We start from the raw sequence: 25,068 nt of genomic DNA, 5'->3' as shown, positions 1-25,068 counted from the left end.
TTTGTGTAGTTGGGGTGAAGGGGTCAGCTCTGCATTCTTTGTATAGATGGGGGAGGGGTCAACTCTGCATTCTGTGTATAGGTGGGGGAGGGGTCAACTCTGCATTCTTTGTATAGGTGGGAAGAGGGGTCAACTCTGCATTCTTTGTATAGACGGGGGAGGGGTCAACTCTGCATTCTTTGTATAGGTGGGGTGGAGGGGTCAACTCTGCATCCTGTGTATAGATGGGGGAGGGGTCAACTCTGCATTCTTTGTATAGGTGGGAAGAGGAGTCAACTCTGCATTCTTTGTATAGACGGGGGAGGGGTCAACTCTGCATTCTTTGTATAGGTGGGGAGAGGGGTCAACTCTGCATTCTTTCTATAGACGGGGGAGGGATCAACTCTGCATTCTTTGTATAGATGGGGGCAAAGGGGTCAACTCTGCATTCTTTGTATAGATGGGGGGAAAGGGGTCAACTCTGCATTCTGTGTTTAGATGGGGGAACGTTCAACTCTGCATTCTTTGTATAGATTGGGGGTGAAAGGGTCAACTCTGCATTCTTTCTATAGATGGGGGAGGGGTCAACTCTGCATTCTGAGTATAGATTGGGGATGAAGGGGTCAACACTGCATTCTTTGTATAGATGGGGGAGGGGTCAACACTGTATTCTTTGTATAGATGGGGGAGGGGTCAACTCTGCATTTTTTGTATAGGTGGGGTGGAGGGGTCAACTCTGCATCCTGTGTATAGATGGGGGAGGGGTCAACTCTGCATTCTTTGTATAGGTGGGAAGAGGGGTCAACTCTGCATTCTTTGTATAGACGGGGGAGGGGGTCAACTCTGCATTCTTTGTATAGATGGTGGCAAGGGGGTCAACTCTGCATTCTTTGTATAGATGGGGGAACGTTCAACTCTGCATTCTTTGTATAGACGGGGGAGGGGTCAACTTTGCATTCTTTGTATAGGTGGGGAGAGGGGTCAACTCTGCATTCTGTGTATAGATGGGGGAGGGGTCAACTCTGCATTCTGTATATAGATGGGGGAGGGGTCAACTCTGCATTCTGTGTATAGATGGGGGGGTGAAAGGGTCAACTCTGCATTCTTTCTATAGATGGGGGAGGGATCAACTCTGCATTCTTTCTATAGATGGGGGAGGGGTCAACTCTGCATGCTGAGTATAGATTGGGGATGAAGGGGTCAACACTGCATTCTTTGTATAGATGGGGGAGGGGTCAACACTGCATTCTTTGTATAGGTGGGGTGGAGGGGTCAACTCTGCATCCTGTGTATAGATGGGGGAGGGGTCAACTCTGCATTCTTTCTATAGATGGGGGAGGGGTCAACTCTGCATTCTGAGTATAGATTGGGGATGAAGGGGTCAACACTGCATTCTTTGTATAGATGGGGGAGGGGTCAACACTGCATTCTTTGTGTAGATGGGGGAGGGGTCAACTCTGCATTCTTTGTATAGGTGGGAAGAGGGGTCAACTCTGCATTCTTTGTATAGACGGGGGAGGGGTCAACTCTGCATTCTTTGTATAGGTGGGGAGAGGGGTCAACTCTGCATTCTGTGTATAGATGGGGGAGGGGTCAACTCTGCATTCTGTGTATAGATGGGGGAGGGGGTCAACTCTGCATTCTGTGTATAGATGGGGGAGGGGTCAACTCTGCATTCTGTGTATAGATGGGGGAGGGGGTCAACTCTGCATTCTGTGTATAGATGGGGGAGGGGGTCAACTCTGCATTCTGTGTATAGATGGGGGAACGTTCAACTCTGCATTCTTTGTATAGATGGGGGGGTGAAAGGGTCAACTCTGCATTCTTTCTATAGATGGGGGAGGGATCAACTCTGCATTCTTTGTATAGATGGGGGCAAAGGGGTCAACTCTGCATTCTTTGTATAGATGGGGGGAAAGGGGTCACCTCTGCATTCTGTGAATAGATGGGGGAACGTTCAACTCTGCATTCTTTGTGTAGATTGGGGGTGAAAGGGTCAACTCTGCATTCTTTGTATAGATGGGGGAAAGGGGTCAACTCTGCATTCTTTGTATAGATGGGGGAAAGGGGTCAACTCTGCATTCTTTGTATAGATGGGGGAAAGGGGTCAACTCTGCATTCTGTGTATAGATGGGGTTGGGGGAAAGGGTCAACTCTGCACTCTGTGTATAGATGGGGGAAGGGGTCAACTCTGCATCTGTGTATAGGTTGGGTAACGTTCAACTCTGCATTCTGTGTATAGATGGGGGTGGGGAAAGGGTCAACTCTGCATTCTATGTATAAATTGGAGGAAGGAGTCAACTCTGCATTCTTTGTATTGATGGGGAAGGGGTCAACTCTGCATTCTGTGTCTAAATGGGGAAGGGGACAACTCTGCATTCTTTGTATAGGTGGGGAGAGGGGTCAACTCTGCATTCTGTGTATAGATGGGGGAGGGGTCAACTCTGCATTCTGTATATAGATGGGGGAGGGGTCAACTCTGCATTCTGTGTATAGATGGGGGGGTGAAAGGGTCAACTCTGCATTCTTTCTATAGATGGGGGAGGGATCAACTCTGCATTCTTTGTATAGATGGGGGCAAAGGGGTCAACTCTGCATTCTTTGTATAGATGGGGGGAAAGGGGTCAACTCTGCATTCTGTGTATAGATGGGGGAACGTTCAACTCTGCATTCTTTGTATAGATTGGGGGTGAAAAGGTCAACTCTGCATTCTTTCTATAGATGGGGGAGGGGTCAACTCTGCATTCTGAGTATAGATTGGGGATGAAGGGGTCAACACTGCATTCTTTGTATAGATGGGGGAGGGGTCAACTCTGCATTCTTTCTATAGATGGGGGAGGGGTCAACTCTGCATTCTGAGTATAGATTGGGGATGAAGGGGTCAACACTGCATTCTTTGTATAGATGGGGGAGGGGTCAACACTGCATTCTTTGTGTAGATGGGGGAGGGGTCAACTCTGCATTCTTTGTATAGGTGGGAAGAGGGGTCAACTCTGCATTCTTTGTATAGACGGGGGAGGGGTCAACTCTGCATTCTTTGTATAGGTGGGGAGAGGGGTCAACTCTGCATTCTGTGTATAGATGGGGGAGGGGTCAACTCTGCATTCTGTGTATAGATGGGGGAGGGGTCAACTCTGCATTCTGTGTATAGATGGGGGAACGTTCAACTCTGCATTCTTTGTATAGATGGGGGGGTGAAAGGGTCAACTCTGCATTCTGTGTATAGATGGGGGAGGGGTCAACTCTGCATTCTGTGAATAGATGGGGGAACGTTCAACTCTGCATTCTTTGTGTAGATTGGGGGTGAAAGGGTCAACTCTGCATTCTTTCTATAGATGGGGGAGGGATCAACTCTGCATTCTTTGTATAGATGGGGGAGGGGTCAACTCTGCATTCTTTGTATAGATGGGGGAAAAGGGTCAACTCTGCATTCTGTGTATAGATGGGGTTGAGGGAAAGGGTCAACTCTGCACTCTGTGTATAGATGGGGGAAGGGGTCAACTCTGCATCTGTGTATAGATGGGGGTGGGGAAAGGGTCAACTCTGCATTCTATGTATAAATTGGAGGAAGGAGTCAACTCTGCATTCTTTGTATTGATGGGGTGGGGGAAGGTCAACTCTGCATTCTGTATATAGATGGGGGGGGTGAAGGGGTCAACTTTTCATTCTGTGTTTGGATTGGGGGGGGGGGGAATGGGGGCATCTCTGCATTTTGTTTGCAAGGCTGGCAGCCTTTTCAAAATGTCACCAGCAACTGCTCCCACATCAGGTGACGCCAGTTACGGCGTCGCTGATGCTGCCCCCACCACATGATTGGGGGGGAGCGGCCGCTGTCAATATTTTAAGCGGCCGTTTGCCGTAAAATTGTGGCGGCCCAGGCCCAGTGCGGGACGACCACCATTTTCTGCTGCGGCACCACAAAATCCAGCCCTCAGTGTGGATAAATGAACCATAAGAAATGGAAGGGCTACTGGGGAATTCAGTGGAGAGGGTTCTTGATCTTAATCATATTTCAAGAGGAGATGCAGAGTTGAGGCCATGGCTTTTTGACTCATGCTTTCTACCATCTTGGCATAGACCTTTTCTACAAACTTGTGAAGAGTGTCTCCCATGGTGCTGGAGTGCCCTTTCTGAAAAAAGAAACCACCCTATAATGTGCCAATCCTCTTCCCTATTAGCTGACTTGATTTTATGGACCCATTTGATTCCATTCAGAACAATTGTGTTTGGCAATGTAGGTCAGATGTCATTCACTCCCAGTGCTTCCTCAGTCCTCAGTACCAAATTGACTTGAGATCACTGAGGGCAAGAGTAGCTTTGGGGTGTGATTGAGGTACATCAGACTGAGGAGCATCCACGAAGAATCCCATTTTCTTTCTCTTTAGTGACTGAAGTACCACACTGCTAAACAGATCTGTTTTCCCGCTGAGATTGTCTATTTGAGCATAAGTCAAGGGGCCTCCCTGGCTTGTTTATCTCAGAATCATTCGACATAACACAGTTCTGCACTGAGCCATTGGCGTGGGTGAAAATTGGATGAGAATACATTCAGTCTCAAAGAGCATATGAATCAAAGGTAGCACTCCCAATGCTGTAAATTAAGAATTAAGAGTGTGGGATCATTGAATTTATCCTATATGCTCTGTTTATTTTTCTTTTAAAATTCATTCTTGGGATGTGAGCATCACTCTCAAGACTGGCATTTATTGCCCATCTCTACTTGCCCTTCAGAAGGTGGGCCTTCTTCTTGAAATGCTACACCTAGTGCTGTGAAGATACTTCCACAGTGCTGTTTGGTAGGGAATTCCAAGATTTTGTCCCAGCAGCAATGAAGGAGGCGAATTTAGAGTTGGTTGTGTTCCAATGCATCTGCCGCCCTTGTCCTTCTGGTTGATGGAGGTTAGAGATTTGGGAGGTGCTACCAAAAAAACCTTAGTATGTATCGCATCACACTCATGATATGACTTGTAGGATGTGGAGAGACTTTTCAGAGTCAGGAGGTTAGGAACTCACAACAGAATACCCAGCTCTAGTATCCTTTACATGGCTGGTTCAGTTGAGTTTCTCGTCATCCAGGTTTGAGCAAATAAGTGGCAGGTAACATTCATGCCATATAATTGAGAGTCAATGGCCATTTCCAACAAGAGGGATTTGTTTACAAAGATCCCTTTGCTCCCCTACCAAATTTAGATTCTTCTTTTCCAATATATGATCTTCTACTAAAATGTAATATCTGTTGAAATTCATTTGCCAATTATATGCCCATTCTGCAAGTTTATTAATGTCCTTCTCAGTATTTACTATCCATCCTCCCAAATTTTGTGTCTTACACCACTGACCACCTCCAGGCGCTTACCCATTGTCTCTCGAGACAAGGAGGCCAAAGAAGAAGAAGAGACACATTTAGAAATTGTGTTTTAATTGCAAAGTTTAAATTGTTAATATAAATTGTGAACAACAGTAGTCCCAGCACTGGTCTTTATGGGACCCCAATTTCCACCCTCTTCCCATTCTGAATAGATACCGTTTACCTCTACTCTCTGCTTTCTGTATTGCAGCCAGCTAGTTACTGATTTGGCTACGTATCTCCTGACTCCGCATTCTCTGACCTTAGTCATGAATCTATTATGTGGCACCTTATCCAAGGCTTTTTTGAAATCTAGATAAATTATATCTACTATATTATCCTTGTCTACTCTCTTTGCTACGTCATTCAAGAATTCAATGAGGTTGGTCAAGCTAGACTTTCCCTTTTGAAATCCATGCTGACTATTCATGATTAAATTTTTGGTTTGTAGATGTTTTTCTATTTTCCCCTTTAGTTGGTATTGCATTATTTTTCCTACCACCGATGTTCCCTGGACATGTTTTATCTCTCTTCTTAAATATAGGTATTACGTTAGGTATCCACCTTTTTCTAACAAATTATTAAATACGTGTAATAATGCTTCTGCTATCTCTCCCCTATTTTAAAATGTGTGGATGTAATCTGTCCGAACCTGAAATTTTATGCCAATTGAGTATGATTAGTTTATTTAATATTGTTCCTCTTTTTATTTTAGATATAGTTATATCTTTTCTAATCTCATCTTCTGATATCATGTCCACCTGATCTGTGTCCTTGGTAAATAGTGAAGCGAAGTAATTATTTAATATTTCTGACATTTCACTATTGCTGCCTGTGATTTTATCCTGTCCATCCCTTAGTGGCTCTATTCCCATCCTGACTTTCCTCTTTTATTTATGTGTCTGTAGATTATTTTAATATTATGTTTTAAGTTCCTTGCTAATTTAATTTCATTGCCTTTCGCCTTCCTAATTTTTTGACTTTTCTAATCTCTTTGTATTTTCTCTTGTCATGCTTTTCCCTGCTGTCCATGTACTTAGTGTATGTTACTTTCCTCACCCTCAGTTTGTCCCTTATGTCTTTATTCATCCGTGGTATCTCATTAATGTTCCTGTTTTTTAGGGGAATATATTTTGCCTGCACTCTGTTGAACACTGTTTTAAATAGTCGTTCGGTAGTACAGAATTTGAGTATTATACTGTTTTAAATGTTTCCATTGTTGTTCTGTATCATTGTTTGCCAATATTGTTGTCTGTACCCTAATGTCCTCATTTATTATTTTATTATGGTCACTGTTGTAGGGTAACTGGGCAGCAGGGGTGGAAAAAACCTCCCCTCTCGTGTTTATATTCTCATTTCTTGAGTTTCATTTCACTAGTATCTGCCATTTTTATTCGGCTCACACCTTGCTTTGGTGTCTGTCCAATGATCTTTTTAACTCCTGTTCTATAACTCTATTATTTGGCCATTAATGCCCTCCCTTAGTTTAGCCTGTCCAATGCTCTCCTTTCCTGTTTTATTTATACTTATTTCATTTATATGTTTCATTTCTTGTAGATCCTTCCCCCCATTTTACTAGTTCAAAGCCTTTGCCACCTCCCTAGATATCATTTCCACTAGGGTGCTGGTCCCACTCCAGTTCAAGTGGAGCCTGTCCCATTGGTACAGCTCCTTCCTACACCTTAATCATCCAATAAGGTTGCCAAATGTTAGTTCCTGTTTCCTACTCAGACTGTAACTGTAAACAATTGCTTCTGATAACTGTTTGTATATTTGTTTCTGTTTCTGTCAGGAATTAGACCACACACTGCATGCTAAATACCAGCTTGAAAGAGAGAACAGAATCCTACAGGACAGGCTGGACTCAACCCAAAGAGCTTGGGAGGCCTCAAAGTTAGAGATGGGGAGCTGGGAACAGCGTTCCAAAGAGCTGGACGGGAGTTTGCTGACCAGTGTGTGTGAGGCCAAAGCAGTTCATAGTCAACTGGAGGCATTCAAGCATCAACTGGCGTCACTGCTTGGCAAAACAAATGTGATAGTTCAACCCACTGAAGAGGCTATCAAAGAAAGAATCTGTGAAATTTGTAATAGTGAGGAAAATAATAAAAGGGTAAGTGGTTTCTACACATTATTGAGGGACAAAAAAGGTTGTGAAAGATAAAGTGGTAGAAATTGGTAGCACCCAGGAAATTGTATGGATGGAGAGTGGGGTGAGGTGGTGATCCACCCCTATAATATTGTCCATCTCGGCTCCTGCCTCAGTGCATCTGCTGCTGAAATCCTCATCTATACTTCAGACCCGATGATTCCAATGCTCTCCTTGTCGGCCTCCTACCTTCCATCCTCAATAAACTTGAGCTCATCCAAAACTCTGCTGCACATATCCTAACTCACACCATCTCATTCATCCATCAGCCCTGTGCTTGCTGACCGACATTGGCTCTCAGTACAGCAACACCTCATATTTAGAATTCTCATCTCTCCATGGCCTCATCCCTCAGGGGGGAAATGGATTTGAGGTACAGATCAGCCATGATTTAATTTAATGATGGAACAGCCACAAGGGGCTGAATGGCCTACACCTAGTCCTAATATTCCTATGTTTTTATATTCTTCAAATGTACACCACATTTGTGAAATACAAAACCCTGGGCACCAATCATAGGAAGTGGGTGTGGAGACCCATAACACCTGATGTCAGTTCCCTTCTAAGTTACCTTTGCTCCTGAAAAGGGGAAGTGGAATGGGGGAAGAGTGCTGCTACCTACAAAGCAGCAGGCTAGGGGCTGACATGTTCATGAATTAGGAGCGGGCGTTGTGCCCCTCCTGTTTCTTTTTCCTGTTGGATCACAAGCAGGACTTGAGGGGTGACTGGAAGAAGTGGGCTCCCTCTTTCCCCTCCCCTCCCACTCCCCACAGTTAGAGAGTGGGGTGGGAGGGATAGGGAAGTGCACACCAGGCCTGCCCCATGGGTTTCTGAGGGCCATGTTTGTAATCTGAGCCCGCAATCCAGACATGCTTTGATGAGGCCAGGCACAGCACACTTCAGGTTGATTGGGACTGAACAGATTACCTGGCTTGATTAGAATATGGGCAGGCCAGTGAGGGCCTTGTACCAGCCTGTTGCACAGACTCACATGCTCCTGTGATTAGGTTTTGTTGTAAATCGATGTCTTGGACTTGCTGAATAGCTTACATCAGGGTATTCAACCTTTTTTGCTCCTGAGGTCCCCCTCCCGTGTCATAAAAATTTCCCAGAACTCCCTGTAACACAACACAACTTCTTTATCTGTATAAACATTAGTTATATAATTACATGCATATATTTATTATTTTTGTTTTACTTACTTAATGCGACTAGAAGATTGATTGCATAATCTCCAGTGCAGTACAGAGGGAGTGCTGCATTGAGAGAGGTTGGAAGCTAGAGGTAAGAAGTGAATGACTGTATTGGACTAATGCTTTAATGTACTACCAACATGGTAAAGGAGCTCTTTAAAAAAGTCTTCCTTTAAATGCAACTTTGGACATACTGGTGTTATCGAATTAAGAGATATTCCTCTTTACAGATAACCAGTTTGATGGATTACAATACTTATGTTTAGGGTCTGATTAACTTAAGGTAGAAGGCAATAAGGTGGAAGGCAATTCGGGAAACAATCTTGAGATAATACATCAGTGTTGGGGCATTCAGCATTTCTTTCATGTATGCGAAAGAATCCCACAATACTTGTGATATTATATCTTTGAATGAGCAAAATTACCTCGAATATGTACACGGTCATTAATTCTATTTACTACACAAACGTCAAAGTTACCCCCTCTGAAGAAAGAAGTATTTCCCGATATCAGTCATAAAATTACATTCTACTAGTTTGAATCTGTGTTTCTTGGTTCTTTTCCCACAATTCAATCTGGCATATTCCAGCATTGGAGCTAAGAGATACCAGTCTGAAATTTGCTTTGTTCATTTTACACTCGATATGAGCTTTACGTCAGCTTGAATAATCAAAGCACAATCTTAAACTTTAATAGTCTTTTGAGCACAATCCAGACCTTTCCTCCCCAGGTAATCCTCAGTTGGTTATCTTCAGTGTTTTGGACATCAGTTGCAATGTGAGTTAATTAAGTTGTGAGAGAATCTACAATCACCACATCAGAAGAATTGCTTTAACAAAAGCTTTTTTCTTTCCAGTGTCACTGCCAATTAAGAAAGTCCTTTGCTGCTCGATGTTGAACCTTGCTTGAAATTCTACATCAGCTGCAGGAGTCCTATATGTTCTCCTGACAGTCATGCTTACTGTCTCCAGTGGCTTTCACGGAAGGTCAGAGAGGCAGAGGCTTCAGCGACTCAGTGACCTTCTGCAATGTGAGATGGCTAAACCTGAGCATGCGCTTAAAAGAAGCAAGAGTGAATAGGGAGGATAATGTCAGTGGCAGACCCATCTCTGAGCCAGGACATGTGTGTCTCTATGGCAACGGTTCTTCAAAAACAGCCACAGGGGATTATTTGCTTTGAGTGAGTGCCTGAGGTTTTCTCCGATGTCTTATTATACAGCTATTGTGGAGAGAAACAGAACATTCTTAGGTATATCAGTCTCATCCTTGAGGTGGCACCTTCACCACTTAATCTAAGAATTTTCCTCGGTTCCCCCAATTGGTACACACCTTGGAAGGAACCCTATGCACACCATGTAAACCAGATTTCCACCACTGTTATGGTAGTCAGTCTGGGGAACCCCCAGAATGGTACTGGAGCTTACTGGAACAGGTTGTACAAACTTAGTTTTATATTCCCTTGAATTTAGGAGATTGAGGGGCGATCTGATTTTGGTGTTAAAACATGAAACAGACTCCCCAGAAAATGTACGTCCAGTGCAAATGGAGTGGAGACACACTATAAAGGGCCTCTGTCCCTTTCTCCTCTGCTTAACATTCCAGGAGAATTATACAGAGGGAATACCAGGGCCTGTAACTCCAACTCAGCCCTGGAGGGACTGATAGAGTGTAACGAGTGTATCTGGGAAAAAGACAGGCTTCTTTTGCACTCTTCACTAACATTAACATTAATGTAAATAATTCCACCAAGTGGAAAACTGCAAACAGAGCTGCAATTGGCCACACTCACCATTTCTTGAGCACCAAACTCCATGGGCACCAGGAAAGAAAGAAATTAAGACTGAGACAGTACCTTTCATGACCTCAAAATGCCCCAGAAGCACTTCATAGACAAGGGAAGTACAATTTGAAGTGTAGATACTATTGTATGCAGGAAGCGTGGCAGCCAATTTGTATATAGCAAGGTTCAATGATGAGATAAATGACAAGATAATCTGTTATAATGATGTTATTTGAGAGATAAATGTTGACCAGGACACTTGGGACAACTACCTTGAACTGCTTTGAATAGTGCCATGGAATCTTTTACATCAACCTGAGAAGGAAGACAGGTCTTCATCTCATGAAATATGGTACCTCCAGCAGTGCAGCACTTCCTCAGGACTGTACTGTACTGAAGTTTCAACCTGGAATTTGTCCTCAAGCCTCGGCGATGGGGATTAAATCCACAGCCTTCTGACTCAGTGTTTCCAATGAGCCATGGCTGACGTCGGAGTGTAGTGGAAAAGTAACTTGCCGATTGTATCTGTCCCACATTGGTGTTCATTCACTTCCAACCAGGTGGACGTTAAACAACCCATGGCCCCATTTTCAAGAAGAGCATGGAAGTTCTCCCCAGTGTCCTGACTAATATTTATCCCCCAGTCAATGGCTGGGATTTTACAAAGTTCCTGACATTGGGCTCCATGATGGTGGGGGGTGATGCCAGAAGATTGTACCGGCAGCAGCCTGCCACGGAGCCCGATGCTGGGAGGGGTGGGCCCGATCTTCTCGGCGGTGGCGAGGCTCAGTGGCGCCCTCGCCGCTGGGCGATGGGACCTGGATTAAAATATTCAAATTAGCAGAATGCATACATTTAAATAAAATTGACTCCAACCTTACCATCGGGCCGCAATCTTCTGAGCGGCAGCCGGCACTCGTACCTTCACTTTCCTGTCTGGGGAAAGCAGGTGCCACAGTGGTGGGGGAGGGGGGAACTTAGATTTGTGGTGTAGTGGGGGGGCTTACCTTCAGCGACTGGTGTACGAGAACACCCAGATCTTGCTGCATATTCCCCTCTCTCAGTTTATAGCCGTTCAGATAATAATCTGCCTTCCTGTTTTTGCTACTAAAGTGGATAACCTCACATTTATCCACATTATACTGCATCTACCATGCATTAGCCCACTCACTCAACTTGTCCAAATCATCCTGAAGCCTCTCTGCATCCTCCTCACAACTCACCCTCCCACCCAGTTTTGTGTCATCTGCAAATTTGTAGATATTACATTTAGTTCCCTCATCTAAATCATTAATATATATTGTGAATAGCTGGGGTCCTAGCACCGAGCCCTGCGGTACCCCACTAGTTACTGCTTGCCATTCAGAAAAAGAGCCGTTTATTCCTACTCTTTGTTTCCTGTCTGCCAACCAATTTTCTATCCATCGCAATACCCTACCCCCAATCCCATGGGCTTTAATTTTACATGCTAATCTCTTATGTGGGACTTTGTCGAAAGCCTTCTGAAAGTCCAAATAAACCACATCCACTGGCTCCCCCTCATCAATTCTACTAGTTACATCCTCGAAGAATTCTAGTAGATTTGTCGAGCATGATTTCCCTTTCGTAAATCTATGCTGACTCTGTCCGATTCTACCACTGTTTTCCAAGTGCTCTGCTATAAAATCTTTGATAATGGACTCTAGAATTTTCAGACTCCCCATTTTCTGATCCCATTTTCATTTCTTGATTCACGAACCATTAATGGAGCGATCTATATCTCTCTAGGTGGAGTTCTCTGGACTGCTGACTAAGTTAGAATGGGAAAATGATTGCATGGGTGAGGTTGTGGCTGTTTAGGTAAGAGTGGAAGGCCACTCTTCTTTTTCTTCCTCTTGCTCCTCAGTAGCCTTTGGCTTTGCCTTATCTAGAAGAAATGAAAATGAAAAGGTGTTGCAATATTATGTCACTACCATGACAATTCCCCTTTAGCTTTTGAAAGTGTCCGATTATACTGCTTGCTAGTGTGTTTCAACTATTATACAAGCATATTTGACTGGTCCTCCTACTTCTGATCTCTTCCTCTCTTTTGGGACAGAGGAGACTGCTTAGGGGAGACAGAGAAGGAGTAGAGCGAAAGAATATAGGAAGCTTGGAAAAACAGGCAGACTGCCTGGAAGAGTCAAAGGGGGGAACTGAATCTGGGAAACTTGGAGACTGAGAGAGTTAGAGATGCTATCAAGAAGAGACTGACTCATTCTCCTGAGAAGTAACTAACTAATGGGAGAGGGGGAATGGTAATTGGACCAAGGTGCAAGACCAAGGACCAAGAGGGAAGGAGGGGAGCAAGAACACATCATCGGTGGAAGGAAAGTATCTCAGTAAGTTTCCCTCAACTGAGGCAAAGGGGTGTAATGCCACACAACATCAGTGACAAAGAGTCCAGAAAATTGGTTCACTGATTGGGGAGGGGTGGGTGGGGATGTTGGGGAGGGGGTGTGGTGTAGGGGAGAGAGCTGAAAAACTACTTTGGGGTGTGGCGCATGGGGAAGAGAGAGACATACCATTTTAGCAGGGGAGGGGCATTTGTAGTGAAACTACCTTAGTGAGGAGGAGGGCTGAAAGGAAACTACCTCAGTCGGGGAAGGTAATAAAACCAACTCAGAGAAGGTATAGAAGGATTGCACCTCAGATAGACTTCTTTTGTAGGGAGTTGGGAACGATAAATAACCTCAGCACAGAGAGGAGTCCAGGAAATTAGCTTGCGGTGCATTACCTTGTCAAAGGGGTGTGAGGGTTGGGAAACTAATTCAGTAACAGGGGAATGAGGAATCTGGACTGGGTGATCATGCAAAACAGTATCAGCAGAAGGAGGGTATGGAAAGGGGCAATCTTGGCTGAGGACAAGGGACAGGAGGAAAACTAGGGGATGAACAGAGTGGTGGAAAACACTGGCAGTGGGAATAGGAGGAAAAGTACTTCAGTGGGGGAGAAGTTGTTTGTACTGGTTTTGTTTCTTCTCACATTTTTAAAGGTCCCAACTCTTGGATTAAGAAGACATTCCACTTTCTGGGATTTGGAGGCTGCCTGATTTGTGAGATTTGGGGGAGGTCGAATTCATGTACCGTTAGTTTAATAGCAGAACACTTAATTTTGGAAAGCTCCCCTCCAATCGTAGTATAACAGGTATTGCAGGTAAATGTAGGCACTTGTAAAAATGAAAAAGTCGTTGGCATAGGGGTTTTCAATGTGTTTTGAAATAAAATGTTGTGACCCATCGGCCAATCTTAGTATAAACAGATAGATGGAGACTGAATAACCTTCAGTGAATGACAAAGGTTGTATTTGTGGAATGTAATCGAGCATTTTGAATTTAGAAGAACTTGTAATTTATTATGTATAATAACAGCATTTTTGTTTACTGCAAAATCTTGAGCCCCAATATTAATGGGGAGGTAACGCTAGTTAGGCCACAGCTGGAGTACTGTGTACAGTTCTGGGCACCACCTTATAGGAAGGATGTGATTGCACTGGAGAAGGTGCAGAGGAGATTCAGCAGGATGTTGCCTGGGCTGGAGCATTTCAGCTATGAAGAGCGACTGGATAGTCTATGGTTGTTTTCCTTAGAGCAGAGAAGGCTGAGGGGGGACCTGATTGAGGTATAAAAAATTATGAGGGGCATTGATAGGATAGATAGGAAGAAACTTTTTCCCTTAGCGGAGGGGCCAACAACCAGGGGGCATGGATTTAAGGTAAGGGGGAGGAGGTTTGAGGAAAGAATTTTTCACCCAGAGGGTGGTTGGAATCTGGAACGCACTGCCTGAAGGGATGGTAGAGGCAGGAACCCTCACAACATTTAAGAAGTATTTAGATGAGCACTTGAAATGCCATAACATACAAGGCTACAGGCCAAGTGCTGGAAAATGGGATTAGAATAGATAGGTGCTTGATGTCTGGCACAGACACCATGGGCCGAAGGGCCTGTTTCTGTGCTGTATAACTCTATAACTCGAAGTTCTTTCTTTCTTACTTCTAATTCATTCCATGAAGACCTTGGTTCAGTGGTTTCACTCTCACCTCTGGGTCACAAGATTGTGGGTTCAAATCTCACTCCAAAGGCTTGAGCACATAATCTCCACTGACTCTCCAGGACAGTACTGAGGGAGTGCTGCACTGTCAGAGGTGCCGTCTTTCAGATGAGATATTAAACTGAAGCCCCGTCTGTCCCCTCAGGTGGACGTAAAAGATCCCCTGGTCACTGTCAGATAAAAAGAAGGGGTCTTCTCCCCGGTGTCTTGGGCAATATTTATCTCTCAACCAATGTCAGTAAAATAAAAATGATTTTGTCGTTATCTCATTGCTGTTTGTGGGAGCTTGCTGTGTACAAGTTGCCTGCCCCTTTCCCACCCCCTAATAACAATAATGGTTGTAAAGTGCTTTGGGACGTTCTGAGGTTCTGAAAGGCGCTGTATAAATACAAGTGTTTCTTTCTTTGCTGTTTCCGTCTGGTGGGAATTTTCCTCAATTCAATCGATGCATGTTTAAGGCAACATCGGGATTCTGCCACCAGGTAGCAATATTCTTTCATTGTTATTCAGTCTGGATTTCACCTGTTCTACAGAACGTGTAACACACCCTTTTTCCTGCAAAAACGTCCCTGGTAATTCAGCTCCGATTAATGATTGTCTTCACTTTTATGAATTGGTCACGGGGTTTAAAAAGGTTGAGTGAACGGAAGTCATCAATAATCCTGGATTTAAAATTTCCTGGTAATCCAAATTAACCATTTCCGACGAGAATTTTTTTTTAACTTGAATTCTCGGCAGAGATTTTAAAACCTAGTTCCTCTATCATCCAATTTCTGTCTCTCAATCGTAAAGTTTCTCTATTTTTTGGTATTGTCAGCTTTACATAAATAAAGGCATTTTCATTTGGATAACTTACCCTTTCTTCAGGAGATAGGACAGGGAGTGAGTCTGTGTTTACAGTGGTCCCGGGAGTGAGTCAATGGGTTGGATTCCGCCCGCATGGGCCGCATGTCGTGAAGCCGCCGCGATATTCAGCACAGTGGCTCATTTAAATGGCCGGAGCGGACTGCTCCCCTCCGTCCCCCCCGATGACGTGGAGGGGGTGGGTGGTCCGTCCCCAGCATTGGTGTTAGCAGCCTTTGCGCAGGCACTGATGCCATTTTTAAAGGCTTTGTGCCCTTCCATTTAATTGAAATTTTTAAAGATACAGTGCTTTTAAAAAATGAAATAAATTTATCCTGACCCTCTCCCAACCACCTCCCCCCCTCCCCAATAACCATGGAAATAATAACCTGCCCTCTCCCCCCGCCAAAACACCTTGTGCTCCCGACCTACCCTCCCCAAAGTTCATCAACTTTAAACTTTACCCCTTCCCACCACCCCCAGACCAATAAAATTAGTTTTACCCCACTCCCCGACCCCCGCACTGAGAAACTCACCTGCTCCCCCCTGCCCACCAGTGTTCCGCCTTAGATCTCCGGACGGAGATCTGAAGACGCGGGATTGCTGGCCACCGGCACCAATATGGCACAGGAAGGGATGGCGGTAGCGGGTAAGTAACTAATTCATTTATTTTACTAAATTAACATATTTAATGTTTTCATCCCATCGTTGAGTGGCTGGTGTGGGAGAGCTGCCAGGAGGCCTCGCTGCTGCCAGCAATATCAGGCCAAGCCTTCCTGGCTTCAAGGTCGATGGCGGGCCTCTGCCGGAGGCATTTTCTGGCCCCCCAAGACGACCCCTGATGTCGGGGGTGGTGGGGAGGTCTGTAAAATTCAGCCCAGTGTTTACAGTGGTCCCGGTATTGAGTCAGTCTTTGCAGGACTCCCCAAGAATGAGTCACTGTGTGTAGAGGTCCCCAGGAGTGATTCAGTGTTTGCAGGGCTCCCCGAGAGTGAGTCAGTGTTTGTAGGGGTCTCTGAGAGTAAGTCAGTGTTTGCAGGGGTCCCCAGGAGTGAGTTGGTGTTTACAGGGTTCCTCAGGAGTGAGTCAGTGTTTGCAGCAGTCCCCAGGAGTGAGTTGGTGTTTACAGGGTTCCCCAGAATGAGTCAGTGTTTGCAGGGGTTCCTGGGAGTGAGTCAGTGTTTGCAGAGGTCCCCAGAGTGAGTTAGTGTTTGCAGGGATCCCTGGGAGTGAGTCAGTGTTTGTAGGGGTCCGGAGAGTGAGTTCGTGTTTGCAGGGGTCCGGAGAGTGGGTCAGTCTTTGCAGGGCTCCCCAAGAGTGATTTAGTGTTTGCAGGAGTCCCTGGGAGTGAGTCAGTGTTTGCAGATGTTCGCGGGAATGAGTCAGTGTTTGTAGAGGACCCTGGGAATGAGTCATTGTAAAGGTACCTGGGAGTGAGTCAGTGTTTGCAGAGTTCCCTGGGAGTGAGTCAGTGTCTGTAGAGGTCTTTGGGAGTGAGTCAGTGTTTTCAGTGCCACCCGCCCCCCCCCCCCCCCCAGTGTTTGCAGGGTTACCCAGGAATGAGTCAGTGTTTGCAGCCATTTCTGACAGTGACTCAGTGTTTGCAGGGGTCTCCGGGAGTGAGCCAGCGTTTGCAGTGGTCAGTGTTTGCAAGGATTCCCAGGAATGAGTCAGCATTTGCAAGGGTCTCCGGGAATATATCCCAATGGCATCCACAGTGGCCTAATGTATGAAAGAAAGAATCTGTATTTATATTGCATTTAATCAAGGATTTTTCAATGCCCTTCACAACCAGTGTGTTGTTTTTAAAGTCCAGCCTGTCTTGTTAGAAAGGCAAATATGACAGCCCATTTGTGCTCAGCAAGGTCTAACAAGCAATGAATGGGATGAACGCCCAGTTGTTGTGGTGTTGGTTGAGGGAGGAATGCTGGCCGGGTCACTAGGAGAACTCCATTTGCTCTTCTTCAAACATAGCCATGGGATCTTTTGCATCCAACCAGACTGGCAGGTGGAGCCTCGGTTTAATGTCTCATCCAAATGATCCAAGTGTCTCTTGTAGAGCTACTCTTCCTCAATGCCACATTCTCTGCTGGTATCTCATTACCTGCTGCCATAGAGGCAAGCGTGCTAAACTGAACAAGTGCCCAGAAAAGTATTTGAATGAGTGTGGTAGTTAGCACTTGTAAAATTATAGCATCAAATTATATTTTCAACCTGTCCTCATTTAGAAGGGTGCGCGCTCCAAAACAGGTTTGTTTAGAAAACGGACAATTTAAAAAAAAAAATCTTCAATTTAACTTTCCAAACTCCACAAAGATTTTCCATAATTTTATGGAGCTTGGTTTCCTCCGCAGTTTTATGCTAAGTCATCTATCATATATTAAAAATATTCTATCTGTAGGCAGTTCCTGTCTACAAAACTTTAATTTCTCCTATGGCAGCATTTCGCGTTATAAATCCCTGCATCTACATTTATTATGGAAACTGCCTATGTAAACGTCATGGTGCGGTTCCACCCTCCTGTCAGTAGTGGTGCTGTGGGGTTTCAGTTTTACATCTTCCAGCTCCTCAACAGAGAAACTCCTCGCTCCAACCAACTCTACTTCTGTTTCCTAAACTTGAAGAGTAAGATTTTCTATTTAATTATGAATAATATTAACATTGAATTATTATATAAAAATAAGGGCAGATTGAATTCCATCTGCTTGTGCTGGTGTATTTTTGACTTTAGTGCTAATGAAAGTTGGGAGAGAAGGCTATCGGATGGCTGATATCCAATATCACCTGTCTTACACTATTACCCGAGGTCAAGAATTACACCTCCACCGCCCCCAACCCCCACCGTCATGGTTTTCACATCCTGCTTGCAATAACACAGGAGCTTGACGATTGTATAGTAAGATTATTGTCAATAATCTGGGATTGCCATTTATTGACCAAAACCAAACATCTTTCAATCTATAAACTGCTTTATAGTTACAAGGTACTGTTTGGAATTGTACTGTTTGATTTAACATGCTTAGAAAGTGGACTCGGCAAGTTTAGTTTGAAGTTTTGAAAATAGCAATTGTTCCATTATTCCAGTTGGCTCCACTTTTCATGTGTATACCTAACCTAGTATCCAAATTACAAACAGAAAATGCTAGAAACACTTAGCAGGTCTGGCAGCATCTGTGGAGAGAGAAACAAGAGTTAACATTTCAAGTCGATGACCCATTGTCAGACTCGCATCAAGATAGCATCAAGGTTGTTTTTAAATGTGTTTTTCTACTGTCCACCCACATCCTAATCTTCTCTGGAACCTTCTCTAGCTTTACATTCCCCTCCCACACACTTCGGTCCTCCAACCCTGGCCCTTTTTGCCTCCTCTCTTTCTCTTTCCCCACCATTGCTGGCAATGCCTAAAACTGTTTCTCTCCCACATCCTGGGACTCTTGAAATCCTTCTGCCCGTCCAACTCTCTTTCCATGTTTTTAAAGCCATCTCTTCTCAAAATCTACCTCATGCAACCTGGCTTGAGTTTAATACTCCTTATCCATCTCTCCCCAACCCTGGGGTCCATTATTTCTGCTACCTATTTCTGTTTATTGTTTTCTCTCCCTGCCCCTTCATGTGAAGCGCCTCAGGATTTTTTTTATATTAAAGGGCCCCAATAAATGCACACCTTTCAACTTCACACCGGTCCCAATGAATATTTGAAAGGTGCTATTTGCCATTTTGTTAACTCCTTCCCATGTGGGCTTCTTTCGTGTTGCTAACTTTGTGCTCATAAATAGTTAATTCACAACAACATCTTTATATCTGAAAGCTCCATGAAGGGGCTGTTTTCAGTGGCATGTGCCGCTCAGTATGGAAGAGTCAGTGGTTGTGAAAAGTGTCTTCGGTGGTAGCAAAAATGGGTGATAGCGAATCAGCAGCCTGTTTTACACCATGCCCGTTTTCTTTTCTGTTACATAGAAATACATTGAATTTTACAGCACATAAACAGGCCATTTGGTCCAACTGGGATATACCAGTGTTTATACTCCCAACCATCCTCCTCCCACCCCTGTTCATCTCACCCTATCAGCATATTCTTTTACTCCATTTTCCTCCATTCTGACCTGGCTATGTCTTAACTGCATCTATGCTATTGGTTTCAATTACTCCCTGTGATAGCAATTCTAACCACTCTCTGGGTAAAGAAGTTTCTCCTGAATTCCTTAACGGATTGATAAGTGACTCCTATATTTATGGCCCTTAGTTTTGGTCTACCCCACAAGTAGAAATATCTTCTCTACATTTACCATATTAGACCTCTTCATAATTTTAAAGACTTCTATCTGGTCACCCCTCAGCCTTCTTTGTTCCAGAAAAAAAGATCTTCAGCCTCTTAATCTTTTCTGATAGGTATAACCTCTCAATTCTGGTATCATCCCTCTAAATTATTTCTGCAGCTTCTCCAGTGGCTCAATATTCTTTTGAAATATGGAGACCAGAACTGTGCACAGTATTCTCTAAGTGTTGATGTCAGTGGAAAAGAATCTCTAAAATATTTTCATATGTCTTTAAATGTAAACCATTCTCTTCATGCTAAATTGTCAGCTCCGATGGTTTCAAAGGTTACTGTGACCAATTTGATCTTTGTTTATACATATAGAATGGCAAAAGAAACACAAAACCTTGCTTTCTTACAATACCTGGGACCTTGTAAGTTTGACTGGAGGAACTGATTCCTGTTTGGGTTGAGATGATGTATTGCATTAAAACTGCAAACAATGGTGTTATTATTGGGAGATTTTAGTTCTGTTGGAAAACCTTGATCCTACTCAAGGGAAAGCTTTGTATGCCATGCTTGAATGAACCTCCCAGTAGGTCTGGAAAGTTGCTGTGTACTGGTATTATACAAGGCCAGCGAGTGTCCCCTCATGCTTTCAGAGGGGAGAGGAATACAAGGGTCTGTCAGGTTACTGCCCATTTCCCCTAGTGGACCAAATTCAGGTCTGGGGGTGGGGGCAGTTGGTTGGCGCAGTGGACTTGAGCAATTCTCCAGCTTTTCCCTCTTCATGTTCCATCAGCAGTTCTGCCAGATAAGCCTCTGATTGTTCCAGCTGAACCCATGTTGGATGAGGGCAGGGACAGGCTCAATTCTGGGCCATTGATGAGCCCTGTAGTTTTGCAATGTTTTGAAATTGCATTATGCTTTGTGTACTCTAGAGGCTGCTGTAGAGCACACATGCTAGCAAAGGGATAATGAAACTAAACACAGAATAAAAAATAAGCCTTTATGTTCAACAGCCTGCTGCAGCCTCTGTCTCTCTGTCTCTGCCTTATACCGTACTAAACTCAGCTGAACCTCACTCCAGTCCCAAGAAACATCACAAGCCCTAAAAAAAGATTAAATAGCATATTAATTGCTCACATCACTTTACACATTGACAGTTGTCCTGTGTATCACACTCAGACTGCCATACAACCCTTTGAGGGCATGCTATGCATGTCCATTTCACAGCAGATCACAGATTCTGGCTGTCTTATCTAACTTATACTGACATGATAAAAGGGCTCAAATGCTTACCAACTTTGTTGTTTTCTGATTCACTTGGCCATCTGTACATTTTTGCCAGTTATTTCTTCCCCACATGGAACCCAACGAGAGGAGGTGCAATGCTAGATTTAGTCTTCGGTAATGAAGCTGGGCAAGTGGATGAAGTAAAAGTGGGTGACCATTTTGGAGATAGTGACCATAATACAGTTAATTTTAGCATAATTATGGAAAAGGACAAAGATAAAACAGGAGAAAAGGTCCTAAATTGGGGGAAGGCAAATTTTACAAAACTGAGAGGTGACCTGGCAAAAGTGGACTGGGATACAGCTAGTTGAAGGAAAATCAGTAGCAAACCAGTGGGAGGCATTCAAGAGCGAGATACTACGGTCATAGTGTAGACATGTGCCCACAAAGATTAAGGGTGATACTGCCAAATCTAGAGCCCCCTGGTTATCTAAAAGCTTACAAGGTAAGTTAAAGCAAAAAAGAAAGCTTATGACTATCACCAATGGCTTAATACTTTAGAGAGCCTAGAGGACTATAGAAAGTGCAGGGGTGAAGTAAAAAAGGAAATTAGAAAGGCAAAGAGAGGACATGAAAAATTATTGGCAGGTAAAACCAAGGAAAACCCGAAGATGTTTTAGCAGTACATTAAGAAGAGCAAGAGGATAACTAAGGAAAGGGTAGGGCCTATCAGAGATGTACAGGGGAACTTATACATGGATGCAGAAGATGTGGGCAGGGTTCTTAATGAGTTTTTTGCCTTTCTCTTCACAAAGGAGAGGGTTGATGCAGACATTGTAGTTAAAAAGGAGGACTGTGAAATATTAGATACGATAAGCATAGTGAGAGAGGAAGTACTTGAGGGTCTGACATCCCTGAAAGTGGATAAATCTCCAGGACCAGGTGGCTTGCATCCCAGGTTGTTAAAGGAAGCCAGGGAGGAAATAGCAGATGCGCTGAGGATCATCTTCAAATCCTCACTAGATACAGGTGAGGTACCAGATGATTGGAGGTCTGTGAATGTTGTACCATTGTTTGAAAAGGGTGAGAGGGATAAGCCAGGTAATTATAGGCCAGTCAGTCTGACCTCGGTGGTGGGTAAATTGTTAAAATCTATTCTGAGGGACAGGATAAACTGTCACTTAGAAAGGCATGGATTAATCAGGGATAGTCAGCATGGATTTGTTAGGGGAAGGTCATGTCTTACTAACTTGATTGACTTTTTTGAGGAAGTGGCAAGGAGGATTGATGAGGGTAGTGCAGTGGATGTGGTTTACATGGATTTTAGTAAGGCATTTGACAAGGTCCCGCATGGCAGACTGGTCAGTAAAATGAAAGCCCATGGGAAGGTGGCAGGTTGGATCCAGAATTGGCTCAGTGATAGGAAACAAAGGGTAGTAGTCGACGGATGTATTTGTGAATGGAAAGCAGTTTCCAGTGGTGTTCCACAGGTCGCAGTGTTGGGTCCCTTGCTGTTTGTGGTATATATTAATGATTTGGACTTAAATGTGGGTGACATGATTGGGAAATTTGCTGATGACACAAAAATTAGCCGTGTAGTTAATAGTGAGGAGGATAGCCGTAGACTCCAGAATGATATCAATGGTTTGGTTGAGTGGGTGGAAAAGTGGCAAATGGAATTCAATCCAGAGAAGTGTGAGGTAATGCATTTGGGGAGGGCAAATAAAGCGAGGGAATGTACAATAAATGGGAGGATATTGAGTGGGGTAGAAGAAGTGAGAGACCTTGGAGTGCACGTCCACGGGTCCCTGAAGGTGGTAGGACAGGTGGATAGAGTGGTGAAGAAGGCATATGGACTGCTTTCATTTATTGGCCGAGGTATAGAGTACAAAAGCAGGGATGTAATGCTGGAGCTGTATTGAGCATTGGTTAGACCACAGCTGGAGTAGTGCGTGCAGTTCTGGTCACCACATTACAGAAAGGACATAAATGTTGTGGAGAGAGTACAGAGGAGATTTACAAGAATGTTGCCAGGGCTTGAAGGTTGCAGCTATGAGGAAAGATTGGATAGGCTAGGGTTGTTTTCCCTGAACTGAGGAGGCTGAGGGGTGACTTAATTCAGGTGTACAAAATTGTGAGGGGCCGAGATAGAGTGGACATGAAGGACCTGTTTCCCCTGGTGGGGAGGTCAGTTAGCAGGGGGCACAGTATTAAGGTGATTGGTGGAAGGATTAGAGTGGACATCAGGGGACACTTTTTCACCCAGAGGGTGGTGGGTGACTGGAATTCGTTGCCAGGAACGGTGTTGGAGGCAGAGATGCTCAATTCTTTTAAAAGGTACCTGGACATGTACCTTAAGTGCTGTAATCTGCGGGGCTATGGACCAGGTGCTGGAAGGTGGGATTAGTTTCGGCGGATAACTTATTCAGCCGGCGCAGACACATTGGGCTGAAAGGCCTCCTTCTGTGCTGTACTTTTTCTACAGTTCTATGGAGGATTTGGAAAGACTGAAAAATATTTGAAGATTGTTTACGACTTTTGAAAATGATTTTGGCTCCCTGTGTGGCCACTTACCGTTAACTAGCCACATTCCCTTTGCTGCAGCTCTTTAAAGGTTGCATACTGACGTAGTTTCCTCCCCCTCCACCTTCTTCTCAGTGGTCTACAGCTACAAATGAAGCAGGGAGCTTCTAAATGGGCCAAACCTCACCAATTGCACAAGTTCGGTATTTGGCAGAAATTGCAAGACTAATACCTTGGTGCCAGGCCCTTATGAATGCCAGCTGATTTTATTTTTTCCTGGGTAGGCGTTGAGTTCCTAATCTCAGGTGCCAATCTGTGGAGCTCAGTGTTTGTCTAGAAAAGGAATAGTCTTGTTACAGTTTGTTTAATGATGCACTGTAGTTTAAAAATGCAAGATGAGAGTCCAGGCGTATGATCAGCCTTTGAGAGATCAAGTTCAACTGAGGCCGAAAGTTCTATGCCATTCACTTGTTTGAACAGCATGGGTCTCCCAATAGATCTGGCAGAGTTACCTGTGCAGACCCTTTCCCTCTGAGGTCGGATGTCGGGAATCCAGGTACACACTCCTCCTGAGTCTCCAGCCAGAAAACCTTTCAATGGGTGGGGCTCTTAAAATCAACCCAATGACACCGGCAACCACAAAAATGACCAAACAAACAAATGAGCCAGAGAAGGTTGCCGTACCCCTTGCTGTCTTTGCATGTGCTGGGCATTATCAGCTGGAAAATCTTTATTGATTGTCTGGGACAATGATCGTATTGAAGCCATGAGGGGGTCGCTGAAATGAAAACATGTTCAGTATTATTTTGTGACTATGATACAATGTTTGAAGAGGGCTGAATTTATTTATTCAGTACGTTGGAAGTGGGAGTAACCCAGATCTAGGTTATTATCTGGATACGGCCCCCACTTCAGCCAGACAGCACTTAAGTGCTCATAAATGCTGTTAAAACATTCCACAGCAAAATAAAAAAGGAAAAACTGAAAAATCTGCAAACCCGAAACTAAAATAGTAAATGCTGGAAATGCACTGCGTCGATGGGTAAAGAGAAGAGGGCAGGTTAATGTGCTGGTTGTGTGCCCTTCATCAGAACTGAAGATTGAAAGATAAGCATGCATTTTAGTAAGGCTGTAAAAATAGAGAAATGGCGCAGAGGGAGAGGAGAGAATCCACAGATATACCAATCACAGAGGGTGTGAGTGTATTAAATGTTTTCTATTTTGTATTTTTTCAAGCTTTACTAAAATATCTGTTTATCTTTCAGCCTTCGGTTCTGATGATGGGTACACACCTGAAGCATTAACCTTTCTCTTTACTGATTCCATCATACCCCAGCTGTAGTACTGCAATCCAGAACAGGTATATTGGCCATGGAGGGGGTCCAATGCAGATTCACCAGAATGATGCCAAGCCTTAAAGGGTTAAATTTGGATGACAGGTTGCACACCCTTGGCTTGTATTCCCTTATGTTTAGAAGATTCCAGGGTGATCTAATTGAGGTGTTAAAAGTACAAAGGGACTCGATAGGATAGACACCGAGAAACTATTTCCTCTGATATGGGAATCCAGAACAAGGGGGCGCATTAAAATTAGAGCTAGGTCATTTAGGAGTGAAATCAGGATGCAATTTTTCACACAAAAATGGTAGTAGAAATGTGAAACTCTCCCCTGCAAAACGCCATGGATGCTTGGGGTCAA

General features: G+C 44.1%; 1 protein-coding gene across 2 annotated transcripts in view; it reads left to right on the top strand.

The window, feature by feature from the left end:
• Positions 1-25,068, top strand: part of ccdc170 (coiled-coil domain containing 170) — a 98,261-nt gene that overhangs the window by 53,147 nt on the left and 20,046 nt on the right. For both annotated transcript variants that reach the window (XM_068044452.1, XM_068044453.1), the window contains exon 8: positions 7,119-7,436. In XM_068044452.1, the coding sequence (XP_067900553.1) occupies positions 7,119-7,436 (318 nt within the window). The remainder of the gene's footprint in view (positions 1-7,118; positions 7,437-25,068) is intronic.

Source organism: Heterodontus francisci, chromosome 13, assembly GCF_036365525.1.
Source record: "Heterodontus francisci isolate sHetFra1 chromosome 13, sHetFra1.hap1, whole genome shotgun sequence".
Lineage (NCBI taxonomy): Eukaryota > Metazoa > Chordata > Chondrichthyes > Heterodontiformes > Heterodontidae > Heterodontus > Heterodontus francisci.
The sequence above is the reverse complement of the archived record's forward strand: the minus strand, read 5'-3'. Positions and strand labels throughout refer to the sequence as shown.